Source organism: Rhincodon typus, chromosome 30, assembly GCF_021869965.1.
Source record: "Rhincodon typus isolate 14 chromosome 30, sRhiTyp1.1, whole genome shotgun sequence".
NCBI classification, from domain to species: domain Eukaryota; kingdom Metazoa; phylum Chordata; class Chondrichthyes; order Orectolobiformes; family Rhincodontidae; genus Rhincodon; species Rhincodon typus.
The window spans coordinates 1,684,835-1,702,507 of record NC_063361.1 but is presented as its reverse complement, the minus strand read 5'-3'; the positions used below and the strand labels follow the sequence as shown (position 1 = coordinate 1,702,507).

Below are 17,673 nucleotides of genomic sequence, written 5' to 3'. Positions count from 1 at the left end.
GCCTTAGACAACAAGAGGATATAGACGGGCTAGTCAGATGGGCTGGTCATTGATAAATGGAATTCAATGTGGATAAACATGAGGTGATGCACTTGGGCAGGACAAACAAGGTTAGGGAATACATGATGTATGTTAGAACCCTGGGAAACACTGCGTATCAGTGGGAACTCAGTGTACATGCCTGCTGGTCTCTTAAGGTATCAGGACAGATGGTTCAATTGGTTAAGAAGGCACGTGATATACTTACCTTTTATGTCAAGCCATAGAGCGGGGAGGTTATGCTGGCACTGTATAAAACATTGGTTAGGCTACAGTTAGATTATCAGTACTACTGATCAAGCATGCTGCTAAATTGGCTATTGGCAGCAGGTGGTGAGGGAACCGCCAAGAGGGAAAAATATACTTGACTTCATCCTCATCAATCTGCCCATGGCAGATAAACCTGTCCATGACATTATCGGTAAGAGTGACCATGGCATAATCCTTGTGGAGATAAAATCCTACCTTCATATTGAGAATACTGTCCATCGTGTTGTGTGGCACAATCACCATGCTAAATGGGACAGACTTTGAACAGATATAGCAACTCAACTCTGCATGTCCATAAGGCGCTGTGGGCCATCAACATTAGCAGAACTGTACTCCAGCACAATGAGCTCCACCTCATGGTCCAGCATAACCCCCCACTCAATCATTACCATCAAGGCAGGAGATCAATGCTGCTTCAATAGAGAGTACAGGAGGGCATGCCTGAAAATGAGGTGTCAGCCTGGTGAAGCAACCCATTTGCATACCAAACAGCATAAACAGCAAGCAATAGACAGAGCTAAGCATCCCACAACTAATGGACCAGATCTAAGCTCTGCAGTCCTGCCATATCCAGTCATGAGTAGTGGTGAACAATTAGACAACTCACTGGAAGAGGAGGCTCCACATAATAACTCTTCCACAATGATGGAACATCCCAACACATCAGTGCAAGAGGTAAGACTGAAGACTTTGCAACAATCTGCAGCCAGAAGTTCTGAGTTAATGATCCATCTCAGCCTCCTTCAGTATTCCCAGCACCACAGATGGTAGTCTTCAGACAATTCGATTCATTCCACGCGATAGCAAGAAACAGTTAAAGACACTGGAGACTGCAAAGGCTATGGGCCCTCATAACAATCACGCAGTAGTACTGAAGACTTGTGCTCCAGAACCTGCCACATCCGTGGCCAAGCTCTTCCACTACAGTTACAACACAGGCATCTACTTAATAATATGGAAAATTGCCCACAAAAAAGCAGGACAAATCGAACCTGGCCAATTACTGACTCATCAGTCTACTCTCGATCATCAGTAAAGTGATGGAAGGTGTCAGTGCTATCAAGCAGCACCTTCTCAGCAATAACCTGCTCAGTGACGCCTAGTTTGGCTTCCGCCAGGGCCACTCAGCTCCTGACCTCATTACAGCCTTGGTTCAAATATGGACAAAAGAGTTGAATTCTAAAGGGAAGATAAGCCTTTGACACCAAGGCTGCATATGATCTGTGTGTTATACCGAGGAGCCCTTGCAAAACTTAAATCAATGGGAATCATGGGGCCAATTCTCTGCTGGTTGGAATCATAACTAGCATATAGGAAAATGCTTGCAGTTATTGGAGGTAGTCGTCACAGTTCCAGGACATCTCTGTAGGAGTTCCTCAAGGTAGTGTCCTTGACCCAACTATCTCTAACAGCTTCTTCAATGACCTTCCCTCCATTATAAGGTCAAAAGGATGTTCGCCAGTGATTGCACAATGTTCAATAACATTCACTACTCTTCCAATACTGAAGCAGTCCATGTTCAAATGCAACAAAATCTGGACACTATCCAAGCTTGGGCTCACAAATGGCAAGTAACATTTGTGCCACAAAAATGCCAGTCATGACCATCTCCAATAAGGAACATCTAACCATCTGAAAATATAACCATCTGAATATCTAACCATTGTCCCTTGACATTCAATGGCATTACCATCACTGATTCCTCAACTATCAACATCCCTAAGGTTATTATTGACCAGATGATGAACTGAACTAGTTGTATTTTTATGGACCAGAACAAATCCCCCAAAATATTCAGAAGATAGTCTAAACCACAGCTTTTTCTTATTTTAGTGATGTTGCTTTCTTGATGCAATTTGATTGGTCAAACTACTGGATTTAAAGCAAAACATGCTTTATTCATCCGCTATAGTTAAAATACAGCAAAAAGAAAGGAGGGATTGGAATGACTTAACTCTATTGGAAAATTTAACAGAATAATAGATACAGTCACTATTGCTAATTAACAGTTCCAATATAGTAATATCCCATAATCACACCCTTAGCAAAAGGCAAATTCAGGAAACAGATTGTCTTACATGCAACTCCTGTAGCACACAGACAACCCCAAGCTTTTGGCTGTAACCAAGATAGGGAAAACAAATAGTTTCCACTTCTTCCAGACCCCAACAGCAATGGCTGAAAGATAAACTAAAAATCCCGATTCTGTGAGAGCTTGACCACACCCACTCAGGCTGCTTCTATTGATCCAACTTTTTAAAAAACCCAAGACTTCACAAGTTGTTTACTGGCTTTCCAATTAGACAGGTTGTCACCTCTGTCTTAAAATCTCTCTTTAAAAAACACCAGAACGAAATAACCTTTTAAAGCCGCAGCATCGTCAAAATATAAATATAGTGGCATCAAGAACAGGCCAAAGGCTTGGAATCCTGCAGCTAGTAACTCACCTCATGACTCCCCAAAGTCTGTCCATCTACAAGGCACAAGTCAGGAGTGTGTTGAAATAGTCCCCACTTGCCTGGATGAGTGCAGCCCCAACAGCATGGATATTTCTTTCGATTTACAGAGTAGCTTTCCTGGTTTTAAACATTTCAAACAAATCCTTTCTTAAACTTCTCCTCTCTAAGGAGGCATTATAAAAGGGTGTAATGGTCTGAAAGGGTTAATGCTGAGAAGTGACTTAAGCACCACCCATGATGATGATGTCGTATGGACTTAGTGGGGGTACAGCTTAGGATTTGAAAGAATTGTGCCGTATCATTGAGGTCTCCCTTGTGGTTTTTGTAACAATATCTATCACATCAGTGTAATTTGAAACAAGCTGTTAATATGCAACAAATGACATCTTGTTTAAGATAACAGCCTCTTCATGTTAGGTTTCCTAGTGGTTTTCCTCTACCACACCTGACTCTTGGACCTTGTAGATATCTATCCTAAAAGAAGATTGTGGTAGCAAACATTCCACTTTGTGGGAAGTAGTGCAGATAGCCTTGTACAACAAAGTAGCCAGTGGCTAGGAACACTCAGATAATAGCTTCAACTATCCAATCTTATCCATGTTTAGTCAGTATTTCTAATGCCCTGTCTTTATCAGATTTTAGTCTGCCCAGAGTCCCAACTACTTCCTCTTTCACCCTGACGTACAAAACATCTTCTTCCTTGCTTACTACCTCTGCCATACTCTCTGTCTCAATGATAAAACTCCTTTTTAGCCCACAATCTGCCCCATCCTTCCTCTCAGCTCCTGTTTTACTGCTTAAATGCCTGTTGAAGACTTCAGTTGGTCATGAGGATGACCCAGCAATTGTCAATAAAATTTATTTTCAATATTCATTCGCAGAACTGGGGAGTTACCAGCAAGACTGGCAAATTATTGTGCACCTTAATTCTCTAGTGGTATTCAGGATTCTTAATTCCCTGGGAATGGGCAAATGGTTTCTCAGACACTATAGCTGTTAGCTTGGCAGAACTTGTCCTTGTTTGTGTGTTACATTTCTATGACTCTATAACACTCAAGAAACTAGACACCATCCAGGACAAAGCAGCCCGCTTGATTGGCACCATATCCCCAAGCATCTGTTCTCTCACCACTGACACTCTATAGTAGCAGTGTGTACCGTTTATATGATGCACTGCAGAAAATCGCCAAAAATCTAAAGTCAGCACTGCCCAAACCCAGACCACTACCATCTAGAAGGACACGGGCAACCAATACATGGGAACACCACCACCTGCAAGTTCTTTTCCAAGCTACTCATCATCCTGATTTGGAAATAAATTGCTGTTCCTTTAGTGTTGCTGGGTCAAAATCTTCCCTTCCTAAGGGCATTGTGGGTCTATCTATATCAAATAGACTGCAGCAGTTCAAGGAGGTAGCTCACTACCACCTTCTCAAGGACAACTAGGGATGGGCAATAAATTCTGGCCCAGCCATTGATGCCCACGTCCCACAAGAGAAAAAAAAGGCCCAGAAGGAGTAGTATGAATTAGAAGGAGCTGACCTGGCAGTTATGGATTCCATCCTGAAAGGAAGATCTGTAAGAGAATCAGAAAGGAAGATTTGTTAGAGAATCAGATAGGGAGCGAATGTATCAGAACTCCGTGAGTACAGTCCCATTTGGGTAAAGGTAGAAACTTTTAGCGAATGGTACAAAAACTAGGCTCAGAGGCTAGAAGCTTTAAAAAAGAATCCAGAAATATTCATTGCTCAGTCCTACTTCCTCTTGAGCCAGGTTCCTAATGCTGGAACACGATAATCCCATGTGGTAATCAATGCCTATAACTCACCAAAATTATTTATTATTCTCTGTGCATTCACTGAAATGCACGGTAACTCTGATTTAAATTTCTCCAACTCCACCTCTTAACTTGGGCAAGTAAATTATTTGATTGACACCTATTAACTAAGATGGCGTTTGGCACTCTTGCTTTCATTGGTCAGTGCATTCAGTTAAGGAGTTGGGACATCATGTTGCAGCTGTACAGAACATCGCTGAGGACACTTCTAGAATACTATGTTTAATTCTGGTCTCACTGCTATAGGGTAGATGTTGTTAAACTTGAAAGGGTGTTCAGAAGAGATTTGTGAAGATGTCACTTGGATTGGTGGGTTTGAGCTATGGGGAAAGGCTGCAAAGGCTGGGGCTATTTTCCCTGGAGCATTGGAGGCTGAGTGGTGGTCTGATAGAGGTTTATAAAATCATGAGGGGCATGGATAGGGTGAATAGCTAATTTCTTTTTCCCAGGATGGGGGAATCTAAAACATGAGGGCATAGATATAAGGTGAGAGGCGAAAGATTTAAAAGGGACCTGAGGGGCAACATTTTCTGACAGAGGATAGTGCGTGTATGGTATGACCATCTATAGAGTAACTAGTGGGTGGTGGGTGCAATTACAACATTAAAAGGCATCTGGAGGGATATATGAACAGGAAGGGTTTACAGGGTAATGGGCCAAATGCTGGAAAACGGGACTAGATCAGTTCAGGATATCTGGTCGGAATGGATGAGTTGGACTGAAGTGTCTGTTTCCATGCTGTATAACTCTAAAACGAACAACTCACAATGAGCATTACTGTCTAGCAAGTGGACCTTAGAGGCTTGGTTACAGCAGAGAAATCAAGAGCGATTTAAGTATTTTGCATTATTCTGTGGTTACAACGAAAGACAAAACATTTGTTGGTGAGATTGAGTCACGTACTCAGGCCACAGTCATACAGATCAGTAACCCAAGATTGGTTCAATGGAATCTGACAGAACAAAGAATGGCCGTGAACACAAGACTGTTTGTTGGTATTGCCTCAAACACTAGCCAAACCAAAGGCCTCGTGAGTTGGCCATGCAAACCTATATTGAGCATTGACAGCCATTTACAAATGTAGACAACTAGATGAATTTCTGATAGGGATAAAATAAATCCCAACCCCCTATCCTCCTCCACAGTTGAGTTCACAAGACCAAATAATGTTAGTATTAAAGAACCATATTAATGTGAGCAACAGGCTACTCACTATAATAGACATAACAATGCATAGCAGTGACCATGCCTAGGCAACAAGTATGGACAAGGGACCTTAACAATGGTGATATTTTCATTCAGGAGGTAGTGGACCAGTAGTGATTGCAACCTCTCTGTACAACTGAGGAACTGCAGGGTTGCAGAACAATCACCTAATGCTGCTGATTGGAATGAACCCAATGAGGAGTGTCATGTTGATGCTGGTCGACATACAATGCAAGGTCAAAATCAGAATCAAGCTCAATAGTCCTCTAGCAAATATCACCTACCAATTCATGGAATCCCTACAAGTGAAAGTAGGCCATTTGGCCCGTTGAGTCCAAAGTGACCCTCAGAACAGCATCCCACTCAGACCCACCTCCTTGCAACCCTGCATTTCCCATGGCTAATCCACCTAGCCTGCACATCCCTGGACATCATGGGCAATTTAGCGTGGCCAATCCACCTAACCTGCACATCTTTGGACTGTGGGAAGAAACCAGAGTATACAGAGGAAACCTACACAGGCACAGGGAGAACATGCAAACTCCACACAGTCACGGAGGGTGGAATTGAACCCAGGTCCCTGGTGCCGTGAGGCGGCAGTGCTAACTACTGAGCCACTGTGCCACTCTCAACCTTCCAAGTTTCAAGAGATCATACTCTAGAAGAATTGTGAATTCTCCATAGCACCTGAATTTGTGAAGTCTCTGGACTTGGTAGGAAGTGGAGTAGAAGTGCATGTAATTATATGCATGAATGTAGAAATATTAACTATGGGAAGATACTGGGGGTGGGGGAGATGTATAACTTAAACGTTCTGATAGGATTAATCCTGGAGACTGTATTAAGTTCCATTCAGTCTCATCATACTATACAGTTTTGGATGGGAAATGGAGAGAATATCCCTAACAAATAAAAACAAATTGTTGAAGGAACTCAGCAAATCTGACAGCATCTATGAACAGGGTCACAGGACTCGAAACTTTAATTGTTTTTCTCTGTCTACAAATACTGAGTTTCTCCATCACTTTCGGTTTTCTTTCTGATCTCCAGAATCCACAGTTCCTTGCATTATTTTAGAGAATATCTCTGGATTTTGAAAGGAACAGATGTTTTGTATATGTCTATTTTTATTCTTTCATGGGATGTGGACATCACTGGCTGGACCAGCATTTATTGCCTGCTCCTAATTCCCATGAGAAGAATGTAATGAGCTGCCTTCTTGAACCACTACAGTCCATGTCCTTTGAGATGGAAGTGACTGTGGGTTTGGAAGGTACTGTTAAAAGAGCTTGGGGGAGCCTCTGCCATGCACCTTGTGATCAATACACTAATGCTACTGCTGTCTGCATGGATTTCTTCTCACAGTCCAAAGGTGATCAAGTTAGGGTGGATTGGCCATGCTAAATTACCCATAGTGTCCAGGGATGTGCAGACTAAGTGGATTAACCATGGGAAATGCTGAGTTACAGGAATTGGGTAGGGGGGTGGGTCTGGGTGAGATGCTCTTTGGAGGGTGGGTGCAGACTCGTTGGGCAAAATGGCCTGCTTCCACACTGCAGGGATTCTGTGAATCTATACTTGTAAATGATTTGCATGAAGGAGTGGAAGGGTGGATTAGTAAGTTCGCGGACAATATGAAGGTGCGTCAAGTTGTGGATAGGGCGGAGGGCTGTTCTCGGTTACAAAGGGACATTGATAGGATGCAGAGCTGGGCTGAGAAGTGGCAGATGGAGTTTAACCCTGAAAAGTATGAGGTGATTCATTTTGGAAGGACAAACTTGCAAGCAGAATACAGGGTTAATGGAAAGATTCTTGGCAGTGTGGAGGAGCAGAGGGATCTTGGCGTTCATGTCCACAGTTCCCTGAAAGCTGCCACCCAGGTGGATAGAGTTGTTAAGAAGGCGTATGGTGTGTTAGCTTTCATTAATAGAGAGATTGAGTTCAAGAGCCGTGAAGTTATGCTCCAGCTATACAAAAGCCTGGTTCGGCCACATCTGGAGTATTGTGTCCAGTTCTGGTTAACTAATTACAGGAAAGATGTGGAAGCATTGGAAAAGGTGCAGAGCAGACTTACCAGGATGTTGCCTAGAATGGAGGGAAGGTCTTACGAGGAAAGGTTGAGAGAGCTGGGGCTTTTCTCTTTAGAACAACAAAGGATGAGAGGTGATTTGATAGAGGTATACAAAGTAATCAGAGGTATAGATAGAGTAGACAGCCAGAGACTTTTTCCTAGGGTGGAGGTAGCTATTATGAGGGGGCATAGTTTTAAAGCGCGTGGAGGTAGATATAGGGGAGAAGTCAGAGGTAGGTTCTTTACTCAGAGGGTGGTCGGGGCATGGAATGCATTGCCGGAGAGATCAGTGGAGTTGGCCTCATTAGGGATATTTAAGCGGCTATTAGACAGGCATATGGATGATAGTATAAGGTAGGGGTGAAGGTTAGATAAACCTTAGGATTAGGGTAAAAGTTCGGCACAACATCATGGGCCGAAGGGCCTGTACTGTGCTGTACTGGTCTATGTTCTATGTTCTATACTGTGTGCTATTAGTGAGGAGTGAATATTAAAGTGAATCTTGATGAATGGGATGCCAATCAAGTGGGTTGCTTTGCCCTGCATGGTTTTGAACATCTAGAATATTGTCGAACAATAGCCAATGTAACTAATTTCTATTGTACAGACTCACCCATAGTCAAACCTCTGTAAGCCAGATAGGCCCTTAGACTACTCAAGGAAAGAGCAACCTCCGTCTATCCACAAATACTATGAGCACTGGAATAGCTTGGTTCATGAAGTTACTATGTGAGATATTATTAAATTAACCATTTAATGTCTCAGTAAAATCAGCAGAGTGCCATCCTGATACCAGAGTGCCATCCTGAAGGTTGGCACAGTGTCTCAGTGGTTAGCACTGCTGCCTCATAGCGCCAGAAACCCAGGTTTGATTCTAGTCTCGGGTGACTGTCTGTGTGGAGTTTGCACGTTCTCCCCGTGTGGGTTTCCTCTGGGTGCTCCGGTTTCCTCCCACAGCCCAAAGATGTGCAGGTTAGGTGGATTGGCCATGCTAAATTGCCCATTGTGTTCAGGGATGTGCTGGCTAGGTAGATTAGCCACGGGAAATGCATGGTTACAGGGTTAGGATGGGGTGGATAGTTGCTATTTGGTGGGTCGGTGTGGACTCAATGGGCCGTACGGCCTGCTTCCAGTTCCTGGCCATTTTCAGGCCCTAGCACTTCTGTAGAAATATTAAATATGTTTATTGAACTCTGACCTTATCTCCCAATGTTGCCCAAACTATAAACAGGCCTCATTAGGACTCAGGCTATCCCACAGTGCAGGAATTTGTTCTGCTGATTTCTAAAGCTAGATTGTGTACTAAAAGGTACAAAGTGTGGCTTTCATTAACACTTCCAAATTCTGCACTCCTGACTCTCAGCGGCAAATAAATAAATTCTTATCCCAATCAAAATAGAGTATGAAAACAAAGAAATTCCAGTGGAATACTTCAAGGAAAATACATTTCGCCTGGGCTGCAGTCTAATGATGGTATAAACCTCACTTCCTTCACTGTTGCCAAAAGTCCCCACTCAGTGCGTTAGTGCATAGCCATGTGTGACACTGAACAAGTAGGTCAAAGGTCCCAGGTTCTCCCCCTCCTCTGTGCTAGATAATCTCAAAGTAATCACAGCTGTTAGTCACAGGGTCCCTCTACTATGGAGGATCTGCTGAGTGTCAGGGATTTGCTGGGTACTAGCTGCTCAATTTTTGTAACTGTGCGGTGATTTTCAGGAGCCAGTGAAGGAGCTGTCGAAGGAGCTGTCTGAGCTTGTGGTTTACTGCAAGGCTGTGCGTTTCCGCAGCTTCCAGTATGCAAGGGACAAGGCATGTCCCTGTGAACTCTCATCCTTCTCTGAGAATAAAGCAAAGAAGCTCATCTGTGAGTCAGGTAAGGTAGGACAACACGATCATCACCAAAATGATACAAAAGATAATCACTGCTGCAAATCTGCAATAAAAACTGAAGATATGGAAATAGTCAGCAAGTCTTGGCAGCATTTGGAGGGAGAAGTAGAGTTATCAATTTCGATCAATGAGTCTTCGACAGAGCTGGGAAGAGTTAGAAATATCATTGGTTTTGAGCAAGTGAATGCAGGTAGAATGAAAAGGAACAAATTGTAAGTGTTTAAATGGGTGAAATTTGGGAAGTTTGACATTAATAACAAAAGAATTACTAGTGTGGGACCGGACACAATGGAAGCTCGCAGGAGGTGTGAATGTCAAATAGTGAACAGCTGCCATCTGGAAAAAACAAGAGAGTGAAACCAAAACCTGCAAAGTGAAAGGAAACAGCAAGGAATGAACTATGACCTGAAATTGTTGCACTCCCTCATTACTGCTGGGCTGTTGGCCAATGAGTGGAACACATCTCCTTTGTAGACTTCTTTTATTTATTCAGGGGGTGTGGGTATCGCTGGCTGGCCAGCATTTATTGCCCATCCCTAGTTGCCCTTGAGAAGGTGGTGGTGAGCTACCTTAATGAACCATTGCAATCTATGTGGTGTAGGTAGACTAACTTAGGCTACGCCTAACCCACAATACCATTAGGGAAGGAATTCCAGATTTTGACCCAGCAACAGTGAAGGAACAGCAATATATTTCTAAGTCAGAATATTGAGTGGCATGGAGACAAACTTGTAGGTGGTAGTGCTCCCATGTATCTGCTACACATGTCCTTCCAGATGGAAACAGTCATGGTTTTGGAAAGTGCTGTCTAAGGATCTTTGGTGAATTTCTGCAGTGCATCTTGTAGAGAGTACACACTGCTGCTACTGAGTATCAGTTGTAGAAGGAGTGGATGTTTATGGATGTAGTGCCAATCAACGGGCTGCTTTGCCCTGGATGGTGTCAAATTTCTTGAGTGTTGTTGGAGCTGATCCAGGCACGTAGGGATCCAACTGACCAATGCTCATGCCTGTGGCTTCTGAGGAATAAAGGTCAAGTCTGTTTTATAACAAGGAAAATGAGAGATCTGTATTGGTCAGAACAATGAAGATGAGATCAGGGAAGGTCAGATGTGGTGATCCAGAAAATTTCCTTTTATTACTGACATTCCTGCTGTAATTGGGCTCAACAATCCAAACACTGAATAATAAACCTGAAAAGAAAAAAAAAATATCCAATTCCTAATATTCTGAGATGGTTAGATCCCAACATGTTTCATCTTTCATGTTTCACCAGAACTTGGCATTGTACCTCACTATCCATGGGCTCTCACCCTCTCTATCCAATCAGCTTTCACCCTCACTATCCAATGGACTCTCAGCCTATGTATCCAATGAGCTCTCACCCTCCATCTTTATCCAATGAGCTCTCACTGTCTCTATCCAATGAGCTCTCACCACCACTATCCAATGGGCTCTCACTCTTGCTATCCAATGGACTCTCAGCTCTCTATTCAATGGGCTGTCACCCTCTATCTCTATCCAATGGGCTCTCACCCTATCTGTCCAATAGGCTCTCAGCCTGTCCTCCCAACACCTTTTAGCCTTTACCACCCCCAGCCCCACCATACACCTCTAGCAGGGGGTCTAGCCCTGTTAGCTTACAATGAGCTGTTCCGCCTTACCTAGTTGGTGTATACTTTACTGAGCTCAGTAATGGGCTATTCAGCTTTTGTTCCCTGATGCAGTTGTTAATCTGTTCTTACCAACTGTCTGTTTTCCTTCCCCAGCAAGCAACTGGACCTCTCAAAGAATTTTGAGAAACCAGAGATCAGTCTACTTACAATATAGAAAAGGGGTGGGGAGGTGGGTGGTGAATGACAGTAGTCGGGATGATACACTGTGTTACTGGGGAGTTTCCACAGCCATGACTACACGGTGAGAATTGACTATTTGTTGTTGTGTTCCTCTGTAGAGATGATTAAATGTCTTTATTTTTCAGGAGCCTCCTTTGTTTGTTACAACACACTGCAGCTGTCCAGGATCTACCCCACGGGCTCTCGCTTTGACTCATCCAACTACAACCCTCAGGAGATGTGGAATGCAGGCTGTCAACTGGGTCAGTCTATCTCAGACCTGATCTAGGGTTTAATGAATTTAATGAATGATAATTATCTGAAAATAAGTGAAATACACTTACTGAGTGTGCACTAAACTGTATCAGCAAACCTGAATTCTCCAGATGTAGATTATTTCAAAAAGCCTAGTATTTCAAAATAATAAAAACTTGCATTCATATAGTACCTTTCATGGCTAAGGAACATCTTAAATTGTCTTAAATCCAATTAGGTACGTTAAAGTGTAGTCATTGTTGCAATATAGGAAATGGAGTAATTCATGCACAGGAAGCTCCCACAGTCACATGATAATTAACAGAACCTGTTTCTGCAATGTTAATTGAAGGTTACATATTGGCCAGGATGCTAGGGAACAACTCACCGGCTTTTCTATGAAATCATGGTATGGGACCTTTTGCATCCATCTGGGACAGCAAATGGGTCTTTAGTTTAAAGTTCGATCCAAAAGACTGCACATCCAACTGTGCAGAACACCATTGCAGCACTGCAGTGTACTCAATTAGTTTGAACATAGGGAGTAGGAGCAGGAGTAAGCCATTCAGCCCTTCAAGCCTGCTCTGCCAACATGATCATAGCTGGTCTTCTGCTTCAGTGACATCTTCCTGCATTATTCCAGTCTCTCATCATCTTCAATATTTTGAAATCTATCGATCTCTGTCTTGAACATGCTCAAGGATTGACTGTCCACAGTCCACGGGTAAGAGAGTTCCAAAATGTCACCACCCTCTGACAGGAGAGAATCCCCTTCATGTCTGTCCTAAATGGCCTACCCCTTATTCAGAAACTGTGGCCCTGGTTCAATAACCCTGCTGTCCCCAGCCAAGGGAAGCATTCTTCCTTCATCTATCCTGTTGAGACCAGTAAAACATTTATATGCTTTGAAGAAACAAATCAGATTTTAAGCTGTTTTAATTGGCTAGATTATTGGGTATGACTAAGACAGACTGGAGGACGCCATTCAGCCCCTCAAGCCTGTTCTCCTATTCAGTCAGATCTGTATCTGTATCCTAACTTTTCCACTCGCTTTGGCTTCATATCCCTTATCATTTTTGATTAGTATTAACATCCCAATTGATGGGCAGGTGAGATCCCAGAGTGAAACTTGGCTCAATAGATCATATGTTTATGTGTTTAGTTAGTTAAGGTGGTGGTTAATCACTGAGATCATTCACATGAGACTGTAGATTTTCTTTAACAGAATAACAAGCGTTTATTACACAAAAGAAATAGAACAGAAATTAGATAAATACAGGTAGTTAGAGTGATCTCCCAAAATACAGCAAAAGAAGGTTTCAACCTTTTCCCAACACTATGTATTCCAGAGACTCAAGCCCAATGAAATTACACCTCTATCTCAATTCTTTAGGACTCCTAGCAATTTCTTGGTGTGGTCTGTGAAGACAACAAATTCTTTCCAAATCTACTGACATGAACATGTCATAAACCCAAGAACCTGAACTTTGTCAATTCTAACAATCTGCAGATTTCCAGCCTAACTCTTCTGGTTTGAAAAGTTTCACAAACTAAACGCTTGTAGTAACTTGTCATAACTTGTTCCTTGAAATACTCTGAATCCTTCTAGGAGAGAAACTGAATTTGCTTCCAAATACAACACTACCTGAATTGAAAAGAAAAATTGCTCTTCTGAGATTCTTCTGAACTAAAAACAAAGCTCGTGACCTTCCATGTTTACTCTACCTATCATAAATCCAAAACTAGCAACATCTTTGCATTAACACCACAGGGGTCCAGTCATCTGCTGTTTCACCAAATATTGAATTTATATCTCTGTTCCAGAAGGATGCTGTTGAGCTTGATTTTCTTAAAAAAAAGGAAAACCTCTCACAGAAGTGATCAATTCCTACCAGCACCTATTTTGAAATCCAATTTCCAAAAATAATGTTAATGTATAAATTATATATCCTTCATTGCATGAGCAATAATCTATTGATCTCAGATTAAAAATTATTAAATTGAGCCCTAGTATGTACTCCTTTTTGTGGGAAAGAATTCCAAATGTCCACCAATCTTTGCATGAAGGAGTGTCTCCTAACTTCTATCCTCAGTGGTATGGTTCTAATTTTAAGATTCTATCTTGTTTGACCGAGACATATCCCTATTCCACCAATGGAAAAGGTTCTGTCTATGTGCCCCACCAATCCCTTTGATCGTTCAAAAAACCTTATGAGATTACATCACCCCTTAACTATTTATATTCCAGGGAAAACAAACCTAGTTTATGTGACCTCCTTCCACAGTCCACAGATGTGCAGGCTAGGTGGATTGGCCATGCTAAATTGCCCATAGCTTTCAGAGATGTGTAGATTAGGCGGGTTATGTGGGGATGGGTCTGGGTGGGATGCTCTGAGGGTTGGTGTGAACTTGTTGGGCCAAAAAACCTGTTTCCACACTGTAGGGATTCTATGATCTATGATCTTTGATTATTAATTAGCTATTTTTCTGTTAATTGATATAATTTTTGATTTTATCTAGTGGCCCTGAACTTCCAGAAACCCGGAACAGAGATGGATCTAAACAAAGGGAAGTTTCGGCAGAATGGTCGGTCCGGATACATCCTGAAGCCCAGTTTCATGAGGAATAGTTCCAATCTGTTTGACCCTGCCAGGGCAAAACCAGGAGCAGGCCTCAAAGAGACACAATTAATTATTGAAGTAAACATCTTTCCATTCTTTTTCACTTAACAATGAAGCTGTGTGTATTTGGGGGCAAGCAAAAAACCAAGATAAAATTAGAGTCAGATCAGCATTAGCTTGTTTTGGTGGGAACAGGTGACTTGTTGACTGGGCCAGAATGCTGTGATTGATCGGTAACTCCATTATCCATCGGATATTGTGACAGCAAAAATAGATGGCGGTTAAGTAAATCTTGGTTCTTTGTGTCCGGCTTTTTCCATATTTCTGTCTGGAATTCCAAGACCCTGTCCCAGGATATCCTGTCAATGATGGAAATTCAAGTCATGAGAGTTGTTCATCAATGGGCTGACCCACAATGACCTGAAATTGCCTCTTTAATTCTATGTTGCATCCTTAGTAATAACTCTATGTAGTACATCCTTACCTTTCAGCCAGAATTAGTAGATTCAAGTCCCACTTGCCCTAGAGATGTTCGTAACACATCTGAATAGGCTGTTTAAAAAGATAGTAGGAAATGATCATATCCTGTAGTACAAGATCTATCTGTAGCATTAGTATTCCAACTTCACTTCAATATAATGGAGCAAAGGGACTGTAAAACTATAGTACAGTAGAAAAATGTCTCTCAGATCGATTAATAAAAGCTACAAAGATGTTCTGTGAGTGATAAGTGGGGTATCCCTAACCATTTTCTCTATTCCCAGTGTCTCAGATATTTCAGGAGTTGTTCAATGATTACCATCTCACTCTCATTCAAAGTGATATTGACAGATTAAGAGAAGGGATGAAACTGGATTTCAACACAGACAAATAGAAACTCTGGACTTCAAAAGGATACCTTCTTGATGTTGTAATGTTAGAAACAGAAGAGGACAAACAAGACCTCAACAGGCCTTTGAATGAGGGAATCCCCAGGGAGCCTGCAAGTAAATGTAACTGGGTTTGCTTTTGCCAACTTCCCCATGGTCCAAAACCAGTGGCGGTGGAGTGAGGCTCTTAACTCGGTATTCATTGCCCACTTCAGGGGCTTAACACGAGTTGGGGCAAAATGGGTGTCCATGAGCTGTCCATCCCAGACTTAATCAGGGTCGACAGGAAAATGTTGCAGAGTCCCCATTTAGAACCTTGTTGCCCAATTTAACACCCCCTCCACCCACCCCACCTTCCAACTCTCCTTGGGAAAGACCATTAAATTTCACTCTCTGGTTGTTTTGCCTGCAATTTACAAGGTTATGAGATACTTTGATTGAGGTTTTCAACTTGTTTAGGGGAACAGAGGGTAGAGGGGAGTTAAGGCATAGACTTTACAATCTGGGCATCTTTCTTACCTTTTAGTTTTCTTTTATTTCTGCTGTTTTTTTTTGAAGGTTCTGGTTTTGTAACCAAGATGGCACCGGAGAATGGTGACTTTGTACACTTTTCACTGTAATCACATATACCTATACTCGAGTACACGTGACAATGAAGTCTAATTCTAAATTCTAAAAAAGATAAAGGGAAATTATTTCCAGTGGTTACAGAATCTAGGCCCAGAGTGAAAATGAGAGCCAGACACTGTCAAAGTGAAATTAGGAAACATTTTTGTACACAACGAAACAGTCTTCGACAGGATTCTGGATGAATTGTAAGTTTTAAACCTGTGATTGAGGTATTTGTAAATATGCAAAGATATTAAAAGATATGGGCAAACAACATCAGTCCTGATGCCATTGAATGACAGAACAGACTGGAGGGATTAATGACTTCTTCCTGTTTCTGCATTCTTGTTCTCTCTCAGCTTAGTTATTAGATCTCCATCATAATATTCTTGCTGTTTCTGTTTCCTGATAAAGCCTCTGCTATTCTGCATTTGGAGATAAATCCTTGGGTCTTCTCCATTCACTGTTAAAGTTTTGTCCTCTTCAATGCTAGGATGTCTCTTCCCCTTCATCACTAATGAAGCTTCTATTGCCTTTCCCAAGTATCTTTCCTCATAATCTCTTGCTGTCTGCATTGAATCCCAAATCGCTGATTGTCCTCCTCCCCATCTCTCTCGATCTGCTTCTAATTGCTGATGAATTACAATCATCTCAGCCCCAAGTTCTCAGACTGACGTCTCTTTTGCAGATTATTACAGCTCAACAGCTCCCCAAAGTGAATAAGGATAAAAAGAATTCCATTGTGGATCCTCTGGTGCGTGTGGAGGTGCACGGAGTTCCTGATGATAACAGCATGCAAAAGACCAGCCATATTGAAAATAATGGTAAGTTGTTGTCTGATAGCAGTCATATTGTCAATAGCCTTTCTGAGAATCTTGATAATGTTGCAGTTAATAATTTCTGTGGGTGGCATAGTGGCCATGCTATTGCCCTGTTGCAGAGTTCGCAGGGCCCCCAAGTGGAAAATGAAATGTTCTTCCAGCTTGCGCTGAGGCTTGCTGGAACACTGCAGCAAGCCTGAAATAGAAATGTTGGCCAGGGTACATGGTGGTATGTTGAAGTGGCAGGAATGTGGACACAACATAGGTACACCACAAAGTATTCATCCAGTTTGCATTTTGTCTCCCCAGTGTAGAGGAGACCACATTGTGAGTGACAAATTGGCTCGCAGCTTGAAAGAGGTCCAGTAGGAATTGGCGATTCTCCCTGAGGGCCAGAAAGAGGCCTGGGCAGCTGTTGCGATGAGCAACATCACCCACCAGTCTTCGCAAACAGTTGCCAGGCTGCTTCCAAGTTGGCTGCCATGGGAACACAGAGGAGAATACAAAGTGATGGACTTCCTACGGTTGAAAATCTCCCTATCCTCAGCTAGGCCAATATTCCCTAACAAATCCACTCTCACTCAGTCTGCAGATAATGGAGCCATTCTGTCTGAGACTACACAGATCACAGTTACATGACGAGGCAAGCAGCGATCAGGCAGGTTAACAGTGTCTGTCTGTTTTTGCTGGATTGCAGGATTTAATCCAGTCTGGAATGAAGTGCTCCGGTTTACCATCAGTGTTCCCGAGCTCGCTCTCATCCGGTTTGTTGTTGAAGATTATGACTCAACCACCAGTAATGACTTCATTGGACAGTTTACACTCCCATTCACCAGTGTGAAAGAAGGTAAGTGACATCTTACCCCCTCAACCTGTCACAGTCCCCTCCCCT

The 17,673-nt window shown here is 42.4% G+C and overlaps 1 protein-coding gene across 8 annotated transcripts in view; it reads left to right on the top strand.

The window, feature by feature from the left end:
• Positions 1-17,636, top strand: part of LOC109919639 (1-phosphatidylinositol 4,5-bisphosphate phosphodiesterase delta-3-like) — a 142,260-nt gene extending 124,624 nt beyond the window's left edge. For all 8 annotated transcript variants that reach the window (XM_048614543.1, XM_048614542.1, XM_048614544.1 and 5 more), the window contains 5 exons: positions 9,599-9,755; positions 11,753-11,869; positions 14,382-14,560; positions 16,649-16,784; positions 17,479-17,636. In XM_048614543.1, coding sequence (XP_048470500.1) covers positions 9,599-9,755; positions 11,753-11,869; positions 14,382-14,560; positions 16,649-16,784; positions 17,479-17,636 — 747 coding nt within the window. The remainder of the gene's footprint in view (positions 1-9,598; positions 9,756-11,752; positions 11,870-14,381; positions 14,561-16,648; positions 16,785-17,478) is intronic.
• The last annotated feature ends 37 nt before the right edge of the window (positions 17,637-17,673 follow it).